The 24,235-nt window shown below is 36.9% G+C and overlaps 3 protein-coding genes across 3 annotated transcripts; all 3 read right to left on the bottom strand.

Annotated features, from left to right (window-relative positions):
* Positions 1–3,569: 3,569 nt before the first annotated feature.
* LOC131922524 (olfactory receptor 5H8-like) lies at positions 3,570–4,499 on the bottom strand. Its single transcript, XM_059277337.1, has one exon. It carries the CDS (start codon positions 4,491–4,493, stop codon positions 3,570–3,572), a length of 924 nt encoding a protein of 307 aa, XP_059133320.1. The 5' UTR covers positions 4,494–4,499.
* A 4,680-nt stretch (positions 4,500–9,179) lies between these two features.
* On the bottom strand, positions 9,180–10,157 carry LOC131922461 (olfactory receptor 5H18). The gene has a single exon (XM_059277253.1). The coding sequence runs from the start codon at positions 10,125–10,127 to the stop codon at positions 9,180–9,182; it is 948 nt and encodes a 315-aa protein (XP_059133236.1). The 5' UTR covers positions 10,128–10,157.
* A 10,338-nt stretch (positions 10,158–20,495) lies between these two features.
* LOC131922470 (olfactory receptor 5H19) lies at positions 20,496–21,425 on the bottom strand. The gene has a single exon (XM_059277267.1). The coding sequence runs from the start codon at positions 21,423–21,425 to the stop codon at positions 20,496–20,498; it is 930 nt and encodes a 309-aa protein (XP_059133250.1).
* Positions 21,426–24,235: the final 2,810 nt, after the last annotated feature.

Below are 24,235 nucleotides of genomic sequence, written 5' to 3'. Positions count from 1 at the left end.
GTATAATTCGTTGAAAAATTCTCACACTCTGAACAGGTGGATTAGCAGGTTATAGACTACAGATAGAATATCACTGCTTCCATGGTCATCTGAGCCAATATCTTATGATAATAATGTTGTAGACAGAAAGATAGGTAGATGGTTAGATCTAGGTAGAAATAAACACATACACATACACATACACATATATAGACACAGACACAGACACACACATAGGGTAGGAAGAAGATAGAGTTATATTCTTTGTTTTCTTAAAAATATTTACAAACATAATGTCTCACTGGAAATTTATTAAACTTCTATCAAAAAATAACCATATAATGTCACATGGATGGCACCATCTCAGAAGAAGTAAATGTCCTACTGTTGCAGATGATAAATTATTTATGTGAAATTTAATTGAAATTAATTTTCCAAAAGTTGAAACATCCAACTTCATAAGATTTTTTTTCCCAGAGGAACAAAGATACCTAGGACCAGCCTCACTGAAAAGAAGGAATTGAGTTATTGACTTTTACTGCAAAACTGTTTCCCAAGAAAAACTTTTTTTAAATCAACAAAATAGTTCATCCTTTGGGGCAGATGTCTTACTTCATCCTAAACTGAACACTTACTGCAAAGAGGAAGACAAACACAAACAGAAGAGTAGAAATCTTCAGAACGTTTATAGGTGCTGTTAATTAGGAAATATGTCCTATGTGATCAATACATTTAAAGTGGTTTCCAGATAGACTTATAAATATTGTTTCTTGGTTGTTTGAAATCAGGGTCTTCTCTGATTTCTTCTTTGTCTCTTCTTCTTCTTCTTCTTCTTCTTCTTCTTCTTCTTCTTCTTCTTCTTCTTCTCCTCCTCCTCCTCCTCCTCCTCCTCCTCCTCCTCCTCCCCCTCCTCCTCCCCCTCCTCCTCCTCCTTCTTTAGTTGGAGTTTTCTCTCCTGGTCCTGCCAGTCTGACAGCCCACTTATAAAATAAACACACAGATGCTTATATTATTTAAACTGTTTGGCCTGGTGGCTCAGGCTTCTTCCTAACTTCTTATATCTTAAATTAACCCATTTCTATTCATCTATAAGTTGCCACATGGCTCGTGGCTTACCAGCATCTTAACATGTTGCTTCTCATCATGGTGGCTGGTGGCTGGCAGCATCTCTGTGCCTCAGTCTTCCACCTCCCAGCATTCTCCTCTCTGCTTGTCCCGCCTATGCTTCCTGCCTGGCTACTGGCCAATCAGTGTTTATTTTATTGACCAATCAGAGCAACACATTTAACATACAGAACATCCCACAGCATCCTCCTCCTCCTTCTTCTTCTTTCTCAGCAGCATTGGCATGTTTCCATCAGAAGCTAGGGCCAGAGCTTATTAATATTTGTTCATACATGCTCTACAGGTGATACTGAACCTTAAGGAACTGTGGTGAGAATTTTAAAAGATTTACCAAATTCCTGTATTAAAGCAGCTTTAATACATGGTCCATACTCATCAGGAGAAGTCCACACATCAGAATTTGAGAAGCAAAAAATAATTTCAAACAATATATTCTGATGACGTTTCTCTCTCCCAACTCCTCCCAGATCCTTCCCACCTCTCCACTCACCCAAACAAACAAACAAACAAAAACCCTCAAACAAATCAGATTATTTTAAAAGTAAAAACAGAAAAAATAGTTTCACCAATAACACACATACATGCACACACACACACACACACACACACACACACACACACACAACACCCCATAAAAACACACAACTGAAAACTCTAATACACTAGCTAAAAGCCAGTAAGACAAAAAAAAAAAAAAAAAAACTGGACAAAGGCTCTATGATAACAGTTAGGGTGTGCGCTAGACCGGTCACCTTGCACGGCCTTGGTGCAGTGGGAAGGGCTTGGACCTGCCTAGGCTCAGTGTGCCAGGCTCTACTGACTCCCCATGGGAGACCTTGATTTGGGGGATGTGGAGATGTGGGGTGGCTTGGGAGGCAGGGCTGGGGGTGGGAGGAAGTGGGATCTGTGGGTAGTATGTAGAGTGAGTAGAAAATTTCTTAATAAAGAAAAATGAAAACAAAAAACAAACAAACAAACAAAGAAATCCCCACCCAAACAAAGCGATGAGACAAAAGTCTACAACCTTACCACTGAATTCATTTCGTGTTGGGACTCTAATGCTTGGCATGGGGCCTACCTTTAACTGTGTTTTATTTTAGTTTTAGTTGTTAATTCATTGCTTTTACCTAATTCCTAATTACATTGTTTCCTTTAACCCAAGACCAGTTTGGTCAGTAATTTCCTGAATAGGAAAGGACATTATAAAATGCTGGAGAAATGGTGCATATACTCATTTAAAGGTAAAAAGAGCTATGAATTATTTTACATTTTTATATAAAGAAATGAACTTAGGGAGTCAGTGAGATGGCACCATGTAGAAGGAGAGAACTGATTCCTGCAACTTGTCCTCTGATCTCCACACACATGCCACAGCATGGCTAGCGCACCATCACCACCCCCATACACACACAAATAATGAAATAGTAATACAAATAAAAGAAAATAAATCTAGGTCTGAGGAGATGGCTGAGTAAATAAAGTGCTTGGTGCACAAAGTCACGGATCAGAGTTCAATATGAAACACCCACACAAATGCTGGTTGAGTGCTGTGTCCTGCTTTTAGATCCATTGTTCATATGCGGGAGGCTGGTGACAGATGGAGCAAGCTGGCTATTTATATAGCTATACCAGTGAGCTATGGGCTTGGTTGAGATACCTTGTACATGTCCCTGTAAGCAAGTGTGCCTACATATGTGCAGACATGTATATACACAGTTACACAGTCACATACACAACATTCACCTGGGGGAAAAGAATGAATTCACCTTCTTAGCAAATTACCACTCATATTTTCATGGAGTAATTTTTGTCCAACACGAACAGTATTCCAGACAACCGAGTAAACTCTCAATATACTAACGTCCTTCATGACTACATTCTTATTAAATAATACACAGTGTTTCATAGTCATCATTTAAGTTTGTCAGAAGAGTATCAAGTCCTCAACATTGTTCACAGAGTATAAATATTTCATTTCTTTTCCACTGTTAGTGAACAAAACTTTCAAATGTAAGAATGTAATAAAACTAATGGGCTCTCTATGTAAAGTACATATATATATATATATAAATATATATAATATATATGTAAATGTATATGTACTTAATTTTTGTCAATTTCCAAGAGGCAAAGTATTGAGATAATTCTTAAGGATAAACTAGATCATAAGGATCAGTAGGTTAGGCATGCCCATTAACAGGCTGCTAAGAAGTCTAAATCACCAGTCGGTCCAAAGACCTTCCCCATACTCAAATGAAAGTAGAACTTGGCAGATTATGTATGCTAGTCACATACTCATCTTAATGACCAGTTTCTCATTCAGGAAAAGAGTCATTTAGGGAAGCAAACACGGTAGAAGACAAACCAATTGCTTTTATTACCTCTGTAGTATTTGGGTTATAACAACTTCACATTCATGAAAAAGGTGACTTTTGTCCAAAAGATAATAAATGTCATTATCAGATCTAAGTATTTACTTTTAGTGCTCTAATCACTGAATCTTTGACTTGCTTATTTCTCAGACTGTAGATAACTGGATTTAACACAGGAATGATAACTGTGTAGAATAGAGAGTCCATCATGTCTTGATCATCTGCTTTTGGAGATGCAGGGCGCACATACATGAAGAGAAGAGGGCCATAGTATAAAGACACAGATAGGAGATGAGCTCCGCAGGTGGAGAAGGCTTTCTTTATTCCCTTGAAAGACTTGCCTTGTAAGATTGTAAAGATAATACATGTGTAAGAAACTAGAACTGTCATCATGGTGACCACTTGAATGGAACCAGCCAAGATAAATACCAACAGGAAATTAATGGAAGGATCAGAACAGGAAATCTTCAACAATGGCATAATATCACAATAAAAGTGATGTATTATGTTGGAATTGCAGAAATTTAACCTCAATAAAAAAATCTCATGGATTAAGGCATGAAGAAAGCCACCTACAAATGACAGAATGATTAGCCAGGAACACAATCTATTGGTCATGATCACCGGATAAAGCAGAGGTCTGCAGATAGCTATGTAACGATCATAGGCCATTGCAGTCAAGAGAAAACATTCTGTGGTTGCACTGACCGCAAAGGAAAAAAACTGTGTCAGGCATTCTGAGAGAGAGATCTTCATGCTGTGAGATAACAAAGTGACCAGTATTTTGGGTGACACAGTAGATGATACCCAAGTATCCACAAAAGCTAAACTACTGAGGAATAAGTACATGGGGATGTGAAGGTGAGGGTCTTTGCAGATGAGAGCAATCAAACCGAAGTTTCCCATGACGGTTATGAGATACATCACCAAGAAAACAAAGAAGAGCGGGACTTCCCACTGAGCTTGGTGCGGCAGTCCTGTGAGGACAAACTCTCTCAGCAGTGTTGCGTTCTCCATGGCCTCACTGGTGGTTCCCTGAAATGAAAGGGAGTGAGCAGGAAGAAATTTCTTAAGTGTCAGAAAGACTGAAAAAAAAAAAAGTTGAAAGGAAAGGGCCAGAGGCTTCATAGGAAGATGTTTTGTAAACGTGTAGTTCAGTTAGAGATGCAAAGTGTGAATTCCAATTTTAGTTTTCTGTAGAACTTGTGTACCGAATAAAAATCGATTTCAAGCTTTAATTGCAATCTTTGTGCTGTTCATAAATGTAATACCACTAGCCAAATGCTCTTTTCACACTTTGATTTTTCCTCATCTTGATGATTATTGAAATTAGAACCAAATTACTAAAAACATCCTGTTAATTTTGGAAACCTAAAGGTCAAGTAGGTAGTTAAGTGGCCAAAGAGAGAAAACATTTTATGAACCTTACAGATTGGTTGATGAGTTTTGTCAGACACATGCAACTTGGAAACAAAATTACAAATGGAATAATTTTCCAACTCCCTGTAAGACTTAAGAGATTTCAGAATATCCAGTTTGCTATTTACCTGGACTTTTATAGGGATTTACAGATAACTATAATCTTCGCCAGTTCCCAGGCAGCCTGAGTCACTGCATCCTGCTTATCTTCAAAAAGTTCTTCAGCTAGATATACCTTTTCTTGTTTATTCTGTTCTTTGCATTTATTCATTTATTTGCTTGTTTATTTATGTTGACACAGGGTTTCACCATGTAGACCTGACTGGCCTTAAATATACCAAGATCCATCAGCCTTTTCCTCTCTTCTGAGTGCTTGAATTAAAGGCATGTACCACCACACCTCATCCTCATTTCCTTGATATTTAAACAGAATGTATGTCTTTCAATCTACAAATAATGTACCCAATTAAAACTGCCTTTACATCTTTTTAAAACATACTTTTTATTTTCTTTGTTTATGGACATTGCTTGAAAATATTTTCTCATCTCCAACAGTTCTTTTGGAAGAACAGTGTCAAAACAAATGTAAAAGCTGACAACAGGCTGTATAAATAACCAATAATTTGAATTTGAGTTTAAATGGGCTTAGTTCTAGGAAAGTTCAAGTCAGAAAGTAATTTAGGATTCTAAAATACTTTTGTGCATGCATATTTCTTAAAGCTATAGGTGGTGAAAAGAGCACTTGAGATACATTTCTGGTATGATTTCTCGTGTGTGTGTGTGTGTGTGTGTGTGTGTGTGTGTGTGTGTGTGTGTAATATACAATGCAATCAGTATAAGAACTGGGTATGAAAAACCAAGAGCTTATATTTTACTGCCACATCAAATATTAATTAAAATATATAGTTAATAAAAAATCTTTGTATCATAAACAACTGAGAAATATCTCACATGAGAATCATTGTAAGCACATTTTTTAAATGAATTATAGCTTCCCATAATTGATCTTATGAGATTATTACAGTTAGGTTCACAGGTAATGAATGCCAACTGAAGAACAAATCTATCTTCTATATACCTATTTTGTTTGCCTAGACTTTAGCCACAAAAGAAAATATACAATATTCTAATAGATTGCTATACTTACTTTCCTCTTTGAACAATTTATAAATATACTCTTGTTTTTACATATTAAACAAAATTTAAGTTTTTAATAAATAGCATAACTATTCTAAACATTATTTATTTCTTACCCATATCTTAAAGGAAATCAAGGAAAAGTTGGAAAGTCCTGGGTCTGATAAAGTAGGAAAGCCCAATTTTAACCCAGAAGTGAGAAAAGTATGGGCAGCAGGGTTTGTGTACTGATTCATTTAGAGGCTGCATTTCTCCAGCTGAGGAGGTATTTCATGTATAAATATACCTTCAAAACAAGACCTCACCAATTGGACAATGATGTGCCCTTACCAAAAGACAAAAGCATGAAGAAATCAATTCCCCAAGAGACTCTATGGGCAAGTCCCTTTAGGACAGTGACTACTCTCCTAGGCATTGTAGTGTTGGACCATCCACAGAGAAGCTCCAAACAGTTCCACTGGGTTTTTGCAGCCTTTGGAATCATAAACATGACATGACTGCACATCATTGTGTTTTTAACATGCATATTATTTTACATTTTTCTGGTTTTCTACCTCAGGGTAGAATTTAAAAGAAGACTTGACAAATTTTCACGTATATATAAAATGTATTTTATTTCTGCTTTGACTTGTGTAGCTCTGAGCTAGTCTAAGCATGATTTTAGTAAGGCCAAAGGATCTAGATATCCTTGTGGTGTCAACCCCAGATGGATCCGACTCCACCAGGTCAAGCTGACATCTAATGGGAAATTGTACCATTGAGTGTCAAGGGAAAGGAGAAAGACAAGAAAAAAGGCGAAGTAGCTCAATGGGCAGTGTCTAGAACTCTGCCTTCCAAACATGAACAGCACGAAGCTTCTAAGACAGCCTATTGAAAAATGCCGATCCTGTTTTAGGATTAGGGTTGGGCTCAGAAACCTTCCTTTGTTGACATGGTGATCCCGTGGACACTGGCCAAGCACATTCAAACTAGAAAGCCATGAACATTGATTAAACCAGTTGCAAATACAAATGTAAACCAGTTGCTCTTCTTAGGAAGAGATGTGTAGGCAGCTGCACAATATTTTCAGGGTATGTCGTTAACTGTGTGGCTCCAGTGTAGGGGGAAGTCTGTCAAAATTTTATATGGCAGTAAAAAAGTGCAGAATTTCCCTTGAGTATTAGCAGAATTTTCCATAAATATTCAATGAAAACAAACAGCTCAATTTACTTATTGCTGCATTTATTTACATTTGAAATTTACATAGTGGTCTGTAACTCCTGAAACAGTAAAATATTTTTGTTTGTTTAATGTAACTATCATTTTAAAGAAAGTAAAGAGCCAAAGGGTGTTTTATTTTTTAAAGACTGATTTTTTTTAATTGCCAAATAAAGACCATTTCCTTTGTATTGTGCCTCTTTTGTTCAGTTAAATTTATACAAACTTAAGTCTCCCATTTTATCCTTTAGCTTTCTAACTTATGGAGTTATATGAACAGACTGCCTAATAACATACAATGATCTAGTCAAGAAAAATATATGATATAATTTAAAAAACCTCTCTGTATGAAACCCAGGATTATGTATGATAAATATGGGGGGATTTGGAGGGAGAAATTGGAAGTAGATATGATCATATGGCATTGTATTCTAGTATAAAATTCTTGAAAATAATGACAAAAATAAATAAATAAAAATATGTAAAATCATTAAAAATATAGCTATATAGATATACACCAATAAACTGTAATAAAACAATGTAAGAAAATCCTCTCTCCAAAAAGAGGCCTTTCAAGACATCATAAACAAAGAACAGGTAGGCATCTCTCCTGGTAGGTAGAAACAGGGGAAGTTAAGAGAATGTTCATAGTATGGCCTTGCCCTTACTGTCTTTTCTTCATAATTACATTCCATTTTCTGGTGATTTTTCCCATGACATGTGGTGTGAAGTTCTATAAGCACTAAAGTCAAAGAAATAACTTTGGAAAAAAGAAGTCAGAAGAACTGGTAGATTTCCTGTTTGTTTGTTTTATTTTGTTTTGGTTTTCATGTGTTTAAGCAATCCGGAACCTAAACATACAATGGATAAGTACACTTAAAGAGTTCAATCTAGATGGCCCTGTCTGCTGTGGCACATATCCCATTAAGTAACCTGGAAAGAAACAGCATTGCTTTTTTTTTTCTTTCATTTTTCTTTATTAAGAAATTTTCTACTCACTTTACATACCATCCACAGATTCCACAACAAGACACCCCACATCCCCACATCCCCCAAATCAAGGCCTCCAATGGGGAGTCAGCAGAGCCCGGCACACTGAGCCTAGGCAGGTTCAAGCCCCTTCCCACTGCACCAAAGCTGCGCAAGGTGCCACACCACAGGCACTAGATTCCCAAAAGCCTGCCCATGCCCCAGGGATGGATCCCGATCCATCTGCCTGGGTGCTCCCCAAACAGTTTGGGCCAAACAACCATCTTCCATATCCAGAGGGCCTAGTCCAGTCCCGTGGGGGCTTCACAGCCACTAGTCTACAGTTCATGGGTTTCCAATATTGTGGCCGGTCATCTCTGCACTTCTTCCCATCATGATCTCAACATTCCCCGCCTGCAGAATCTCTCCTTTCTCTCATTGATTGGATTAAAAAAACTCAGCCTGGCCATGGATCTCTGCATCTGCCACCATCAGTCACTGGACAAAGGCTCTATGATGATAGTTAGGGTATTCGCTAGACTGGTCACCAGAGCAGACCAGTCTAGGCACCCTCTGGACCACTGCCTGCAGTCCAAGGTGCTGTCATCCCTGTGGATTCCTGAGAGCCTCCCCAGCACCCTGCCTCTTTAATTGCTTTTTAATAATTACTGAAATAGTAAAGCCACACGGAAGAACACATACACCAGTGTAATGTTTTCATTCTATTTTATTTAGCATGACATGCAAACTTAATAAGATTCTTCAACATTTTCAGGTTAGAAATACTAACATTTTAAGGATTTTATTAGATATGTGGCCTTATCATTGTCAAAATACTTGAAGGATTGATTTAATTGGAGTATAAAAGAAATGTGATAATTACAATTGCAAAAGTCTTTGAACATTTTTGAAAACAAAAATATATCAAACTGGAAACATTCATGGCTGTTTTATAGTGAATGAACAAGAGACTCCAGAGAGCTAAATATGCCTCTCTAATCTTTTTTTCAGTGAATCTGTGACTTGCTTGTTTCTCAGGCTGTAGATAATTGGATTTAGCACAGGAATTATGACTGTGTAAAACAGAGAGTCCATCATACCTTGATCATCTGTTTGTTGAGATGCAGGCAGCACATACATGAAAAGAAGAGGGCCATAGTATAACGATACAGACAAGAGGTGGGCACCACACGTGGAGAAAGCCTTCTTTATGCCTTGGACAGACTTCCTTTTTAAAATTGTAAACAGAACTAGTGTATATGAAACCAGGACAGTCATAATGGTGAATACCTGTATTGAACCAGACAAAATAAATACCAATAGGAGATTAAGAGTAGGATCAGTACAGGAAATATTATACAATGGTATAATATCACAGTAAAAGTGATGGATTATATTAGAATTACAGAAGGTTAATCTGAGCAAAAACAACACATGAAACAAGGAATGAAGAAAGCCACCTACAAATACTGAAACTAGTAGTCGGATGCATAGTCTATTGGTCATAATAACTGGATAAAGTAACGGTTTGCATATGGCTACATAGCGATCATAGGCCATTGTACCCAAAAGAAAGCATTCTGTGGTTCCACCAAAGGCAAAGGCAAAAAACTGTATCATGCATTCAGAAAGTGATATTATCTTGTTCTTGGATAACAAGTCAACCAACATATTAGGAGTCACTGTGGATGATATCCAAGCATCTACAAAAGCCAAACTCCCAAGGAAAAAGTACATAGGGATATGGAGGTGGGGATCACTCCAGATAAGAGCAATCAAACCTAGGTTCCCCACAACAGTGATGAGATATATCACCAAAAATAGCAGGAACAGGGGCACCTGCACCCCTGGGTGATCTGTGAGTCCTGTGAGGACAAACTCAGTCAGCAATGTTGCATTCTCTTTTTCCATATGTTGCTCACTGGACATTGCCTGAAATGAAATAAAATGAATATAATAGAATATTCACTAATATTTCAAGGTCATTATGGGAACAGTATTTGGTATGAAATCACATCTTTACCAGAAGTCTTTTAATTTTTCAGATCTTCTGGATATAGGGTTATAGGTGGTTGTGAGCCACCATATGGGATCTAGGAACTGAACCTGGGACCTCTCTGCAAGTGCAATAAGTGCTTCTAATTGCCAAACCATCTGTCTATCCCCAGTTCCTCCATTTTCTCTTTCAGTACCAACTCCCATTCAATAAACTCATTTCCTATATTAAACCAAAGGCCTACATATCCAAAAGGGGAGAGAAGAGAGAGACAAGGAAAGCATATGAAGCAGAGTGAGCAAGGAAAGGAGCAGGAGTGAACCAGAAGACAGTGTTGTGGACACTAGGAAAAGAAATGCAATAAGGGTAGCACAGGAACACAGTGCAAAACCCAACACTCTAGGGAGGGAGAGAAAGGGAGGAGAAATGGCTGAGAGGGGAACTGCAGAGATTGTTAGCAGCTTCAACAAGAGTAGTTTCCTTTACTGAATGGAATTAAAATCATGAGGTAGCAAGATGTTAAAGTGAAAGGCATGCCACGGGAATGAATAACATAAATGATACGGCACCCTTCATCAAGCACAGAGGACAGTTGACATTTGTCTATGTTTCATAGATCCATCTAACTTACTTCTTCTGTAAAATATTTTAAGCAGTTCTCAAAAGAAAGAGTAGGTAATTGAGAAGAAATGGAAATAATCAGAGAAGAAAAGAGAAGAGAGATAAAAAATTAAACTCATATGGAAGAAAAGAAAAGAAAAGGTTATAAAAATAGGCAAAAGTAACAGTCATAAGTTGATAAGTATAATAAAGGTAAGCCAAGGAGACAAGAGGGAGCATGAGAGATGTCCAAAGCAAAATAATGGGGAAATCCCAGAGGTTGGAGGGAATATTTGTCCTAACTCCAGTGTTCATTAATAGCTGTATTATCAGAATTGCTTAACTTTGTTTAAGAATTCAAGTTTATTCTATTATAGAATCTATATATGATTAAGAGACTTCAGCTTTAAATTTATATTTTTATAAGTATAGTGACAGCGTCTAAAGGTTCATTCCACACAAAAGTGATACTTTATCTAATTTTTAGTAAATAACAGAAGCCAAATATTGACCAGATACAGACTATATGAAGAACCAATGCCAATAATAGTATAAAGTAAGATTTTATTTTTAATGAGTTTGTCTACATTTTATCCCAAATCACAAAATCATTGAAAATCCTCAAATGAAGTGTATGTATCTTTCAAATAACAAATATATATATATATATACACAAATACACACATACATTTATCTATATTCTCCTACAAGTATATAATCAATATTATTATATATCAAGTGCCCAATTACATTTATATGTATTTATGCAAAACTGTACCAGTGTTCATCATATATGTGTACACATACATATATAGTTATAATGGTAAATATTCATTTGTACATATTTTATGCCTATATCACATATAGATAAGTTATTCAATGAAATTATTGTCACATGAGGAGGCATAAAGGAATTACTATTTAATTTGTAAAACCTTCACTTTTAATCATAAATGTAATTTCCTTGGATGGGTCTTTATATCGGAATTTTCTAATTATTTCTTATCCAAGAATAATGTCATCAATCTGAGAACTGAGTTTTGAAGCACTCATATTTTATCTCAATACAACTTACAATGTCCTTATAAGTAGGGTAGAATGACAATAACTCTTTTTATAGGGAATAGTTAAATTTATAGCTGTGCTCCTTGCTCAGATTTTAGTCATGAAAATAAAACATGAAGATTTTTCAATCTTTACTTTTTAAATATACCCCCTGGCTATTTCTGCATTTTGTACACAAATTCTGAAATTACTGTAAGTTTATAGACTTTAAACATTGTCAATTTTAAATCTCTTTACAAAGATTAATATTAGGAAATATTTTCAATGTTACCAATATCTTCTAAGGAATTGTAGAGATCCTTCAAAAGCAGAAATAACACATGACAGCACTGTTGTAAAGACCATGAAGTTCACAGATTCACTTGGATGGCTTCACCTACAAAGCTAAGGGAAATGCTGTTTATATAATTGTTCCTTGAACACAGTGTCAATCAATTGCATTTTTTTCTTCTGGAAGAGGAGGTGCAGAAGTGAAATTCCCCTCTCAATGCCTTAGGATTCCCTGTGGGATAAAGTGAAGATCGTCAGCTGGGCATTACTGTTGGAAGTGTGTGCAAAATTCAGATCTTCCCAAAGGATTGAGAAACATCAAATCACTGTGAGCAAGTCTAGCTTCATAAGTTAAAATTACACTTAATTTCATTATATTTCATCATAAGTGACATGCCTGGTGGCTTTATGTCAACTTTGGTTTAGATATGAAATTGAATTCAGGGAGTGCTTTGATGTCATGATGTCTGTACTAATCAAAACATAATTTTAATAAATTGGCTGTCTACATTTCCTACAAGAGAAAATCCAAAAGTTATATGGTCCTGATAATGCAAATAACACCTTATGCTTGAACATTTCTAAACTCTCTTAGTTTAGTCATAAATCTGATAAAAATTATAGTAAGAAGGTACAAGTCATGGGGGAAGAGTAGAGAAAAAACAAAAACAGATGTTGTAGGATAGAGGCCAATAGCTATCCTGTCCAAACAACAGTGTCCATGAATTTTAAGATTTGAGGAGCAGCCAATCACTTCTTAGTGATTCCACCCACTATCCTGAGAAAATTTATTTCAATAAACTAGCCTTTTAGTAGACATTGTCTATTTAAAATATAACAGTGTGTGAGTGTTGGTATCTAAATGTGTGTGCATACATATATTTATATACATACAAATGTTTTTTTACAATAGAGGATATCTCATGACAATAATATCCTTTATTGCTTTAACTGATCATATAGTCAAAACCTGTATTCTACAGTGGTAGGTAGGTTTCCATATGACTTTTTCAGAAAGTAATTTATTCTATAGAATTTGTATTGTGAAAATGGCCATCCTACCAAAGGGAATATCCATAGTCAACACAGTTCCCATCAAAACTGCAATGCAATTCTTCACAGAAATTGAAAAATAATCTTGAATTTCATACAGAATTACAAAATACCCAGTCTATCACAAAAAAAATGAAAAAGAAAGAAAGATTAAAAAAAATACCTGCAGGAGATATCACCACCCAAGTTTTCAAGTTATACACAAAGCTACAATAAGAAATCATGATATTTGCATATAAAACAGACCCATTGATCAATGGACTAGAATTTAGGACTCTTACATAAACCCACACTTCAAAAGTCATCTGAAATTTTACAAAGCAGCTAAAAATCCTCATTGGAGAAGAGACAGAATCAGCAAATGTGGCTGGTCAAACTTGATAGCTATGTGTAGAAAAACGAAATTAGATTCTTATCTCTCACTCCACATAAAACTCACCTTCAGATGGATCAAGGAATTCAGCAGAAGATCTGACACCATGAACAAGTACGGAATACACTTGATCTCATTGGTGTAGGAAGGGTTTCTCAAGAGAACTCTGATAGAGCAAGCATTCAAACCAGCAATTAATAAATGGGACCTTAAGAAATTAAAAAGCTTCTGTATAGCCAAGGACATCATCACTTCATCATTAGTGAAAGGGCAGCCTACAAATGGGACAAAGTCTTTACCAGCTATACATCTGACAAATGGCCATTATCTAGATATACAAAGAACTAACCAAATCTAATTATCAAGAAAATGAACAAGACAATTAAAATTGGGGCATGAATCTAAACAGAGAGCTCTCAATCAGATGAGAATGCAATCAGATGAGAAACACTTCAAAATATTTAACATCTTCAACCAACAAGGAAATACAAATAAAAACAACTTTGAGACTTCGTCTTCTCACAGTAAGAAAGGCTAAGGTCCCTAGCAAAAAACCTAGCTGTCATCATAGAGCCTTTGTCCAGTGACAGATGGAGGCAGATACAGAGATCCACAGCCAGGCACCAGGCTGAGTTCCGGGAATCCAATTGATGAGAGAGAGGAGAGATACTGCAGGCGAGGGACATTGAGGTCATGATGGGAGGATGTGCAGAGATGACATACCACACTAGTGGAAGCCCATGAACTGTGGACTGGTGGCTGTGGAGCCCCCATGGGACTGGACTAGGCCCTCTGGACATGGAAGATGGTTGTTTGGCTCAAACTGTTTGGGGAGCACCCAGGCAGGAGAATCAGGATCTGTCCCATGGTCAGGCTTCTGGGAATCTGGTGCCTGTGGTGTGACACCTTGCACAGCCTAGGTGCAGTGGGAAGGGGCTTGGACCTGCCTAGGCTCAGTGAGCTGGGCTCTGCTGACTCCCCATGGGAGACCTCAATTTGGGGGATGTGGGGATGCAGGGTGGCTTGGGAAAGAGGGCTGGGGGAGGGAGGAGGGAGAAGGGGGGTCTGTGGATAGTATGTGGAATGAGTAGAAAATTTCTTAATAAAGAAAAATAAAATAAAATCAACTATCACATTATATTACTGTGATGTAGTAAAACTAACACCTAAGGTGACAGAAAACAGTGAAAGTGATGTTATGTAACTGAAACTATTCCTTCAGATACAAAATCTTTAAGCTTTAAATGACATCTTGTTCATATTAGTCAGGAAAAGAAAATATGTATTCAACGTGTGAACAAAGATGAGATTAGCCTTAGAAAAGGAAACACAGGAAATTAAGTGCTCTATAGGCAAGAGTTGGAAACAGTGATGATTGGAAATGGTGCTGTGAATATAGCTCTGTATAAATAAAACACTGATTGGCCAGTAGCCAGACAGGAAGTATAGGCGGGACTAACAGAGAGGAGAATTGAGGGAACAGGAAGGCAGAGGGGGAGACTGCCTGGAGCCACCACCAGGACAGGGAAGATGTAAGGTACCAGTAAGCCACAAGCCATGGGCTGAATGTAAGAGTAAGAGCTAGACAATGATAGGCTTGAGCTAATGGCCAAGCAATTTAAATAATATAAGCATCTGTATGTTTATTTTATAAGTGGGCTAAGGGACTGTTGAGGCTTGGCAGGACCCAGAGAGAAAACTCCAGCTACAAAATGGTAAGTAGAAAATGCCTCTTGAACTAACGTGAAGATATGTGTGTGCACAGAAGCTCACTTTTGCACAGATGCTGCACACATGCAATGCACACAGTAATCCCCAGAGCTCACTAGCAGTTGTGTGTATGTATACACTTGTGTTTGCTGCACATCCACCCAATAAAAATCAATGGCACGGTGAAAGGACATGAAAAATGACAATGTGAATAAACCACAGAAATGTCAAATACAAGTTCAAAAGAATATATACTTAGTTTTAATTACATATAAAAATATTTATGGATTAAAGGATTTTCTGAAAAGGTATAAACCAATGAAACACACTCCATAAGGTACCAGAAGCCTAAAAGCTCAAAGGCTACATCATAAATTGAGAATTTGCTCAGGTTATACTAAAGAAGTATTGGAAGTGATGCTGGTAGCCATTTGCAGATGACATGGTATCTTCTAAAAGGTACTGCTGCTGTGTGGGGAAGCTGGAGCAGTGTGTGCAATCCCCTTCCTGCTGTGGTACAGTGGGTAAAGACTGTGGATGTGTGTGCACATATGCTGTCTTGTGCATGAACATCCATGCTGTGGCCACAGGAGAAATGACTCACTCCGAGGTGCTGGGGGTTGCTACTTAGGCAAGTGGGTTGGGAAGAAGTTAGACTATTATATTTTTGTTTGTCTTTTATGATCTCTCTGAATAATTTTTAACCATGCTCTTGTCATTTTAAAATGGAAAAATAGACAAAATATTTTACAGAAAAAAAAGAAAGGCTAAGGTCAAAACCACACAAGATGACAAATGTGAGTATGGATGTGGGGAAAGGGACACTTAGTCACTACTGGTGAGTGTGCAAACCAGTGTGTCCACATGGAAGTTAGTGTGAAGGCTCTCTAAAAAGCTTTAAAGTCAGTATGCAACGTAATCTAGCTATACTCTTCTTGGTCATACCCAAAGGACTCTACATCCCACTATAAGGATACCTGATCACCCATAGGCATTGTGGAACTCTTCCTACATCAGTAGCAAGAATATTACTGAATAATAAAATCCAGTGAAAGGAATTAATTATATTTTCATAACTTTCTTGGTGCTTCTGATGCTCACTAAACTTTTAGAACCACTGTCTGAAAGGGTCAGAGGAAGGAAAGATCTCTCAAGGGGCACTTAAGACACATGAACATATGCTCAACATTTTCTCACAGCCAGATCTCAGACTGAAGAATACTTTCGCAGTCAAAACTTTGAGTTTCTCATAAGTACTAGCCTAAGATAATTTATCATAAATTTCTTTAAAGTATTTTATAAAATGCTGTAAAAGTATGTGTGTATATTACATATACTATTTATATTATACATATATTATGTATATGGAGATTAATGAGAGATATGGATTCTTTTAAATCGCCAAGTGAGAAAATAATTTATCCTTATAATATAGTGTATGTCAACTATTATTGGTATATTCATATGGTAGTTTTAAAACATAAATTATTTTTTATACAAACTGATGAGCAGTCTGATATGATACCATCCTTTACATGATAATTTGCCCTTTACTACATTCTTTACATTTGAATTAATATCCATTATATAATGTGTAATGGGAAATAAAACTGCATTAAGGAAGAGGAAGTAGACTCAAATTTCATATCTTATCAGTCTACTCTTTATTCATAATAATGACAGGATAAAGCAATAGATAAATTAAAATAAATCAACATAAGAGAACATAACAGCAACAAAGTATGCAATAACATGGTGTGTCTGGGAAGAAAGGGTAACAAACGTTGTACTTATAACCTTTCACTGTTTCTGGAGCTTCTGGTGTGTCCCCTCAGGGGAACTTCTGAGGACACAGCGATCTTCAAGGATACTGGGATGTGGATCTCTGGAATTATACAATATAGTAATGTCTGCTTTAAATACTTACATGTTGTTATCAGATCCTTTGATCCTCACAATTGCTTCTCTATCATATTTAGTCACAATCTATCAATAATCCAAGCTAATGAAACTGTCAGTTTAATTGTATGATATCTATGTCTACCAAGAAAAAACAGCGGCAAACAACAACAGTTTGAGTTTGTATGCACCAACAATTCTAAGCAAAGTAATATATTTGGGCTCATTCTTTATATTTGTTTGTTTGTTTGTTCATGTAGTGTGTGTGTGTGTGTGTGTGTGTGTGTGTGTGTGCCTGTGTGTGTGTATGTGTGTGTGCATGCCACAGAGCATCTATGGAGGCCAGAAGACAACTTATGAGAGTCAATTTTCTCTTTCTTCCATGTGAATTCTGGGGTAATTTAATCCAAGTCCCACGTCTTAAGGTTTGACAACAAGCTTTACAAGCAGAGTCATTTCACCAACCGCGGGCTGAGTTTTCATTAAAAAGAGTGAGTGACATACTCATTGCATTTTGTGTATTTGTTGTACCAATTCACTTCATCTTCACAAACATTTGTGTAAGCTCTTACACATGTAAGCTACTGTGATGGAAACAACAAAAGTCACAGAGCAGTAGGAATTGAGATTGCAATCTATAAGCCAAAGCTACGTGTCACATAAGGTCAAGTTTGGCCCAAGAAGTATTAAGTTATTAAATTCTTCTAATGAGTGAAATTTCCTGTCCTAGTTGAGGTTATGTGAAAGCCTTATAGGAAAGCAGTCATATGGTCACAGTCTTGTCAGACTTCGAAAAAAAAAAAAGATACTGTTTCAATAGTAAACTAAGATGGAGTAATAATAATAGCAGGGGTGGAGTAATTTAGGGCAGGGGTTCTCTGTGAAGAAGACTTCGTAGAAGACTTTTAAGTGAACGCAAGTACATAAGACAGTAAGGTAAATCCAGAAGTCTCTCAGTGATGCATTTTGGACATAATTTTTTTTTTATTTGAAGAAATGTGAAAGAAGAAAAAGACTTAAGAGTTAGAGAAGGTTTCACTGGAAAGGACCTCAAATCATGTAGGTTTGAGAAATGCATGGTAAAGAAATAAGATAAACATGCCCACATCAGCAGATAGAATAGATCAATACAAGCTATATGCAAAAATAAATACTATTAGCTATTAATAAGGTATGTGCATACAGTCTTGTAGTTATGAAAATAATTTAAAATATTAAAAGGGGTTTGATTTCATCAGTTTTGGTCATGAGTAATTACCTATCAGCATCATTTGTGAAAGAAGAGAGCATCTTCAGACTGGAGGATATAAAAACCACAGTTTTACATCAATAGAGGTGTGATTTTGGAGTGAGTGCCCCTGCTGCACCAATAGAAATATGTATGACCTTTCAGGGATGATAGAAGAAAGGCAAGGTGGAACTGTAGATGGATACCTCAGGACGCATGAAGACATACAATGTGTGAAGGTCAACAGCAAAATTGTGACACACACACACACACACACACACACACACACACACACACACACACCTGTACACTTGCTTATGTGTTCTCATTTTCACATCTGCCCCAACCCCCACCCCCAAATCCACTTTGTTCTATGGTACCATAATGTGTTACTATTAATTAATCATTGATAATATTCACTCAAAGCTTCCCCTTTTCAAATACATATTCCAATAATTGTGTGTTACTGGATGCTTTAGCTTAATAGTTTTATTTTACCTAAAGTAAATACAATTGACACTCTTTCCCCGCCCCCCCGTGCCCCCATTCTACACTCTTTGCTGCACATTTTTTTCTCAGCTTGTCAAGTCTACTGTTGGCTTTTGAACTACATAAGGTCTCGAGATCAAGACCATCAGCCAATATAAGGCAGCACTGGAAAAGGACTTAGAAGGCACCCTAGACTACAGAAATAGTAGTTTCTGTTCATTCATGCAAGCATTCTGAGCTCAGAGGACCTCCTTACAATTGTTCCCACAAAGTCCTAAGTATCTCATTGTACTCTCTTTTCTGATGATTTGTCTTGTAATTTTTAGGTCGAGTTTTTCTAAGAAGTGAAATAAAGATATGTTGAGGGCTAGCCATATACCATAGATATGCTTGTATTCAGTGAAATAAAAACCTTTTCCTCCAAACAGGTGCATTTGATATTTCTCCAAACTACACAGTAGTATTGGTATCAAGGAACTAGTATTCAATTATGCTTTGTAGAAATGATATTTTTTTTAACAGTTAATACACTTACATAGCCACACTGAAAAAAAAAAGCTTCAATATTGGGCACATTTGTTTTCTGATGTAGTTATTATCATATGTAATAACATTTGTTGACCACATGAGAATAGGAAGAAGCAAAGTGCTAGAGAGGCTCACAGAAATTCACAAAGATACCCCCACAATAGACTGCTGGCAATGGTCGAGAGACAGCCCGAACTGACTTACTCTGGTGATGGGATGGCCAAACACCCTAATTGTCGTGCTAGAAACCCCATCCAATGACTGAGGGATCTGGATGCAGAGATCCATGGTCTAGGCCCTGGGTGGAGCTCCAGGAGTCCAATTAGCGAGAAAGAGGAGGGTTTATGTGAGCGAGAATTGTTGAGACCAAGGTTGGATAAAGCACAGGGACAAATAGCCAAATGAATGGAAACACATGAACTATGAACCAATGACTGAGGGACCCCCAACTGGATCAGGCCCTCTGAATGGGTGAGACAGTTGATTGGTCTGATCTGTTTGGGAGGCATCCAGGCAGTGGGACCGGGTCCTGTGCTCATTGCATGAGTCGGCTGTTTGAAACCTGGGGCCTATGCAGGGTTGCTTGGCTCGGCCTGGGAGAAGGGGACTGGACCTGCCTGGAGTGAGTCTACCAGGTTGATCTCAGTCCTCAGGGGAGGCTTTGCCCTGGAGGAGATGGGAATGGGGGGTAGGGTGGGGGGAAAGTGAGGGGGGCGGGAGGGGGAAGAACAAGGGAATCCATGGCTGATATGTAGAACTGAATTGTATTGTAAAATAAAATAAAATAAAATAAAATAAAAATAAAAAATAAAATAAAAATAATAAAAAAGAGGTGCAAACACCACCAAAAATAGTATTTTTATGCTCTTGATATATGGATACATGCATTTATATATATATATATATATATATATATATATATATATATATATATATATATATATCTTTTAATAAGATAGGCACTTAAGCTTAAAGTTTTAGATGAATTACAATAGTAAAAATCTTTGGACAGTGAACACACAGTCATTTTGAACCTTGACTGTTGTGTGATTATTTACTCAAACAGAACAGATGACTGTAAGAAATCTAAACAATTCTCTGAAATAATTTTGCCAATGAATCTATGACTTGCTTATTTCTGAAACTGTAAATAATTGGATTTAACACAGGAATTATGACAGTGTAAAATAGAGAGTCTATCATATCTTTATCATCTACTTGTGGAGATGCAGGGTGCACATACATGAAGAGAAGAGGGCCATAGTATAAAGACACAGATAAGAGATGGGCTCCACAGGTGGAGAATGCTTTCTTTATGCCTTTATCAGATTTCTTTTTTAAGATTGTAAATAGAATAATAGTGTAAGAGACAAGGATAGTTGAAATAGTGAAAACTTGAATTGAGCCAGAGAAAATAAAAACAATTAAATAATTAAGAGAAGTGTCAGTACAGGAAATCTTTAACAGTGATATGATGTCACAATAAAAATGATGTATCATGTTGGAATTACAGAAGGTTAATCTCAATAAAAAACCTTCATGAATTAAAGCATGAATAATTCCACCTACAAAAGACAGGACTATCAGACGTACGCACAGACCATTAGTCATAACTACTGGATAAAGCAAAGGTTTGCAAATGGCTACATAGCGATCATAGGCCATTGCTGCCAAGAGGAAACATTCTGTGGTTGCACTGATATTAAACAAAAAAAACTGTAGCATACATTCAGATAGAGAGATCAGCTTGCTCTTAGCAAAGATGTTAAGCAGCATCTTTGGAACCACTATGGAAGATATAGATGCATCTACAAAAGCTAAACTTCCAAGGAACAGGTACATAGGGATGTGAAGATGAGGGTCATTCCAAATGAGAGTTATCAAACCAACATTCCCCACAATGGTGATGAGATATATCACCAAGAAGACCAGGAAGAGAGGGATTTTCCACAATGGCTGGTGAATGAGTCCTGTGAGGACAAACTCCGTCAACAGTGTTGCGTTCTCCTTCTCCATTTCCTCACGGGATGGTTCTGAAATGAAAGGCAGTAAATGTAAAGAGTTGTCTGCTGGAATTTTTAAATTGAAAACTGGAGATGTGGACTTGAAGGGAAGGCAAATATTTATCAGAAGGCCCTTTAAGTTTTATTTACCATTGTATAATAAATTATTTAGATTAATATAACAAAATCAATTTAATTTTTAAAAGCATGAGTTGAATACTATGGTAAGGAGTTTTAAAGACTTTAAAATATTTTTAGTTATGTATATATATATATATATATATGTGTGTGTGTGTGTGTGTGTGTGTGTATGAATGTAGATATTCACGGGGGTCAGAAGGAAGTGTAGTATCCTTGGTGCTGGAGTTACAGGCATTCATATGCCTGTAAGCTGTACAAGATGAATTGAGCTCCAGTCTTCTAAAATAGCAGTACTGCTCTTAACCTCTGGGCATTCTCTCAGGCACTGGATGTCAAGGATGTTAAACAACTGGAACACACTGACCATTTTTAACTCACTCAAATGTTCCCATAGGGAATAGCATTAGAAAAATTTTAAAATAGTTTTTTTTTAATTAAATATGTGGTGGTAGAGAAAATATGTTCCTGGGAAGAGAAACTAATGGGAAATATAAGTTAGAAAACCATTGTTGTTGTTCTGAGTCTTCTAAACCACATCATATGTCTGAATTACTTCAGGACATTGTACAAAATTTGGAATTTATTTCCATAGTAAAATGACACTGTAATTTTAAAATGATGTTTAAAAGTCTGCATTCTGAAAATCTCTAGATGATACAAATGTGTGTGAGGTGATATGACCTTGAGAATGATGAAGCAGTGACCACATCAACTTTTAAAAAATGAGTAAATTAGAGTGTACAGTGACACATGCACTTGTGTCATGGGCAGGATTATCACGTGGTGACTGTACACGTGGTCATCCAAAATTGATAATGATGACTGGACTCAGTAGCAAACTGTGAGAAGTACATCCTCTGAGCATGCCTGTGACAAGTACTTAGTAGGAGGAGTGAGCAGTGGTGAATATTGAAAACAGTGGTGGGAGGAGCTAATGGTGAGTTTATGTGTGACTTGGCATGGTAGAGTATACCAAGAGAAGGCAATGGAGGCAAGGGAATAAATGCAAGATGCTAATATTAGGGAAGTTATAGCAGAGGTAGAGTCCATATTTTGCTAAGCACCTGAGCCCTTTCCTGCCCACCTAGGTAGAGGCTGTCCACCACGGTAGAAGCCATGGCATTTGAAAATGGCTTTTACATTCTGACTGGGCCTAAATGTAAATTCACCCACCTAGATTTGGTTTAGAATAGGAAGGGGAGAGACACCCAGATACAAAGAGTAGTTTCAGCAGCAAAGGCAACACCACCTTGACCTCAGCCACGCAGTGCATCTGTCAATTTGACACACAATTCACTACACTTATAGCTCCAGTGAACTACATGATGGCTTCTGATTCTAGCTGTTTACTGACTATCTGGCTACTTGCTGTTATTGATCATTTTTCTTAATAATATTTAAATCCCCTTACATTTCCATTAGTGCCAAATTTCCACCTAATAATGTCACCAAAAGCACAGTTAGCTCCATTGAGGGTCAAAAGAGACAAGAAAAGTTGGAAAAAGGTGACCCATTCTTGTAAGCCCTAATGCTTAAGAGTCTGAGGCAGGGGATTCATTCTTTGGTCACAGAGCAAGAACCTGTATCAAAATAAAACAATAACAACAAATAATAAAGTTAAACTAAATAGCTAAGAGCTGTGGTCCTTAAATGGGGACAGACACTAATAATGACAACATCAAACAAAACGTCAGTAGATAATTAAAACAGTGGTAGACAAGTGAAGGAGACTGGAGGGCTGGAATTAAGAAACTCTTAGGAACTTCCCTGAGAACAGTTCCTCATATGTGACCAAGGGGGTGTCAGAGAATAAAAGGAACAAAAGGCAGCAGGATCCCCAAGGTGAAGCAGGATACTTGGGGGTGGCTGAAGAGTGCAGACAGTCCCCATGTGTCGACTGCTCCTAACCTAATGTACATTTTTGCCCATAGAATGTTTACACATGTTTTAAATAAAAGGGTAGATTTGTCAAGGAGATAAGAGGAAAATATCAAGAGAGCGAGAAGGACAGGGGAGGGATATGTGGGTGGGTAAAAGGAGAACAAAGGGGAGGAAGAGAAAAAAGCACAGGACGGACATGTCACAAACTAGGGAAGAGAGCAGCCAGAGGAAGACGGGAAAGGAAAGGGAGGCAAGCGTCAGAGGCCCAGTAGAACACCTGGATTCTCGATGCTGTTCTTCCTTAGCCCGCCCTGAGTATTTTTTTTATTTCTATTTTTCTGTAAGTCAAAATACAATTTCCTAGAGAATCTGTGTTCACATAAAGCATTGATTTTACAAGTTTCATGTTGATGATGTACATGCCACCGCTGCCTGACATTTCCCTACATATTTTCATCTTTATTTTTGTTATGTCATTAATTACAATTAAATTTCTCTAGAAATATTTATGATTTTATTTTCATTTTTTCCCTTGCAAAGTAAAATTCAATATTTTATTCCATGCCACGCTAAATAAAAGAATTAGAAATTCTCAAATAAATTTGCATTTAAATCATAAGTATATGAAAGGGTAATAGCATCACAGAATGAAGTTCTCTGCATATTTCCCATCTATTTATATGTGGGGTGTATGTTTGTATAAAGCAAACATGTACACAGATATATCAGTGTATAAAACTTCATGAAACATGTAATATATTTGTATATATATGTATGTATATCCATGTAATATATATGTAT

This window comes from Peromyscus eremicus, chromosome 12, assembly GCF_949786415.1.
Source record: "Peromyscus eremicus chromosome 12, PerEre_H2_v1, whole genome shotgun sequence".
Taxonomy (NCBI): Eukaryota; Metazoa; Chordata; class Mammalia; order Rodentia; family Cricetidae; genus Peromyscus; species Peromyscus eremicus.
Note: the sequence above shows the minus strand (reverse complement) of the source record. Positions and strands in the feature narration are given on the sequence as shown.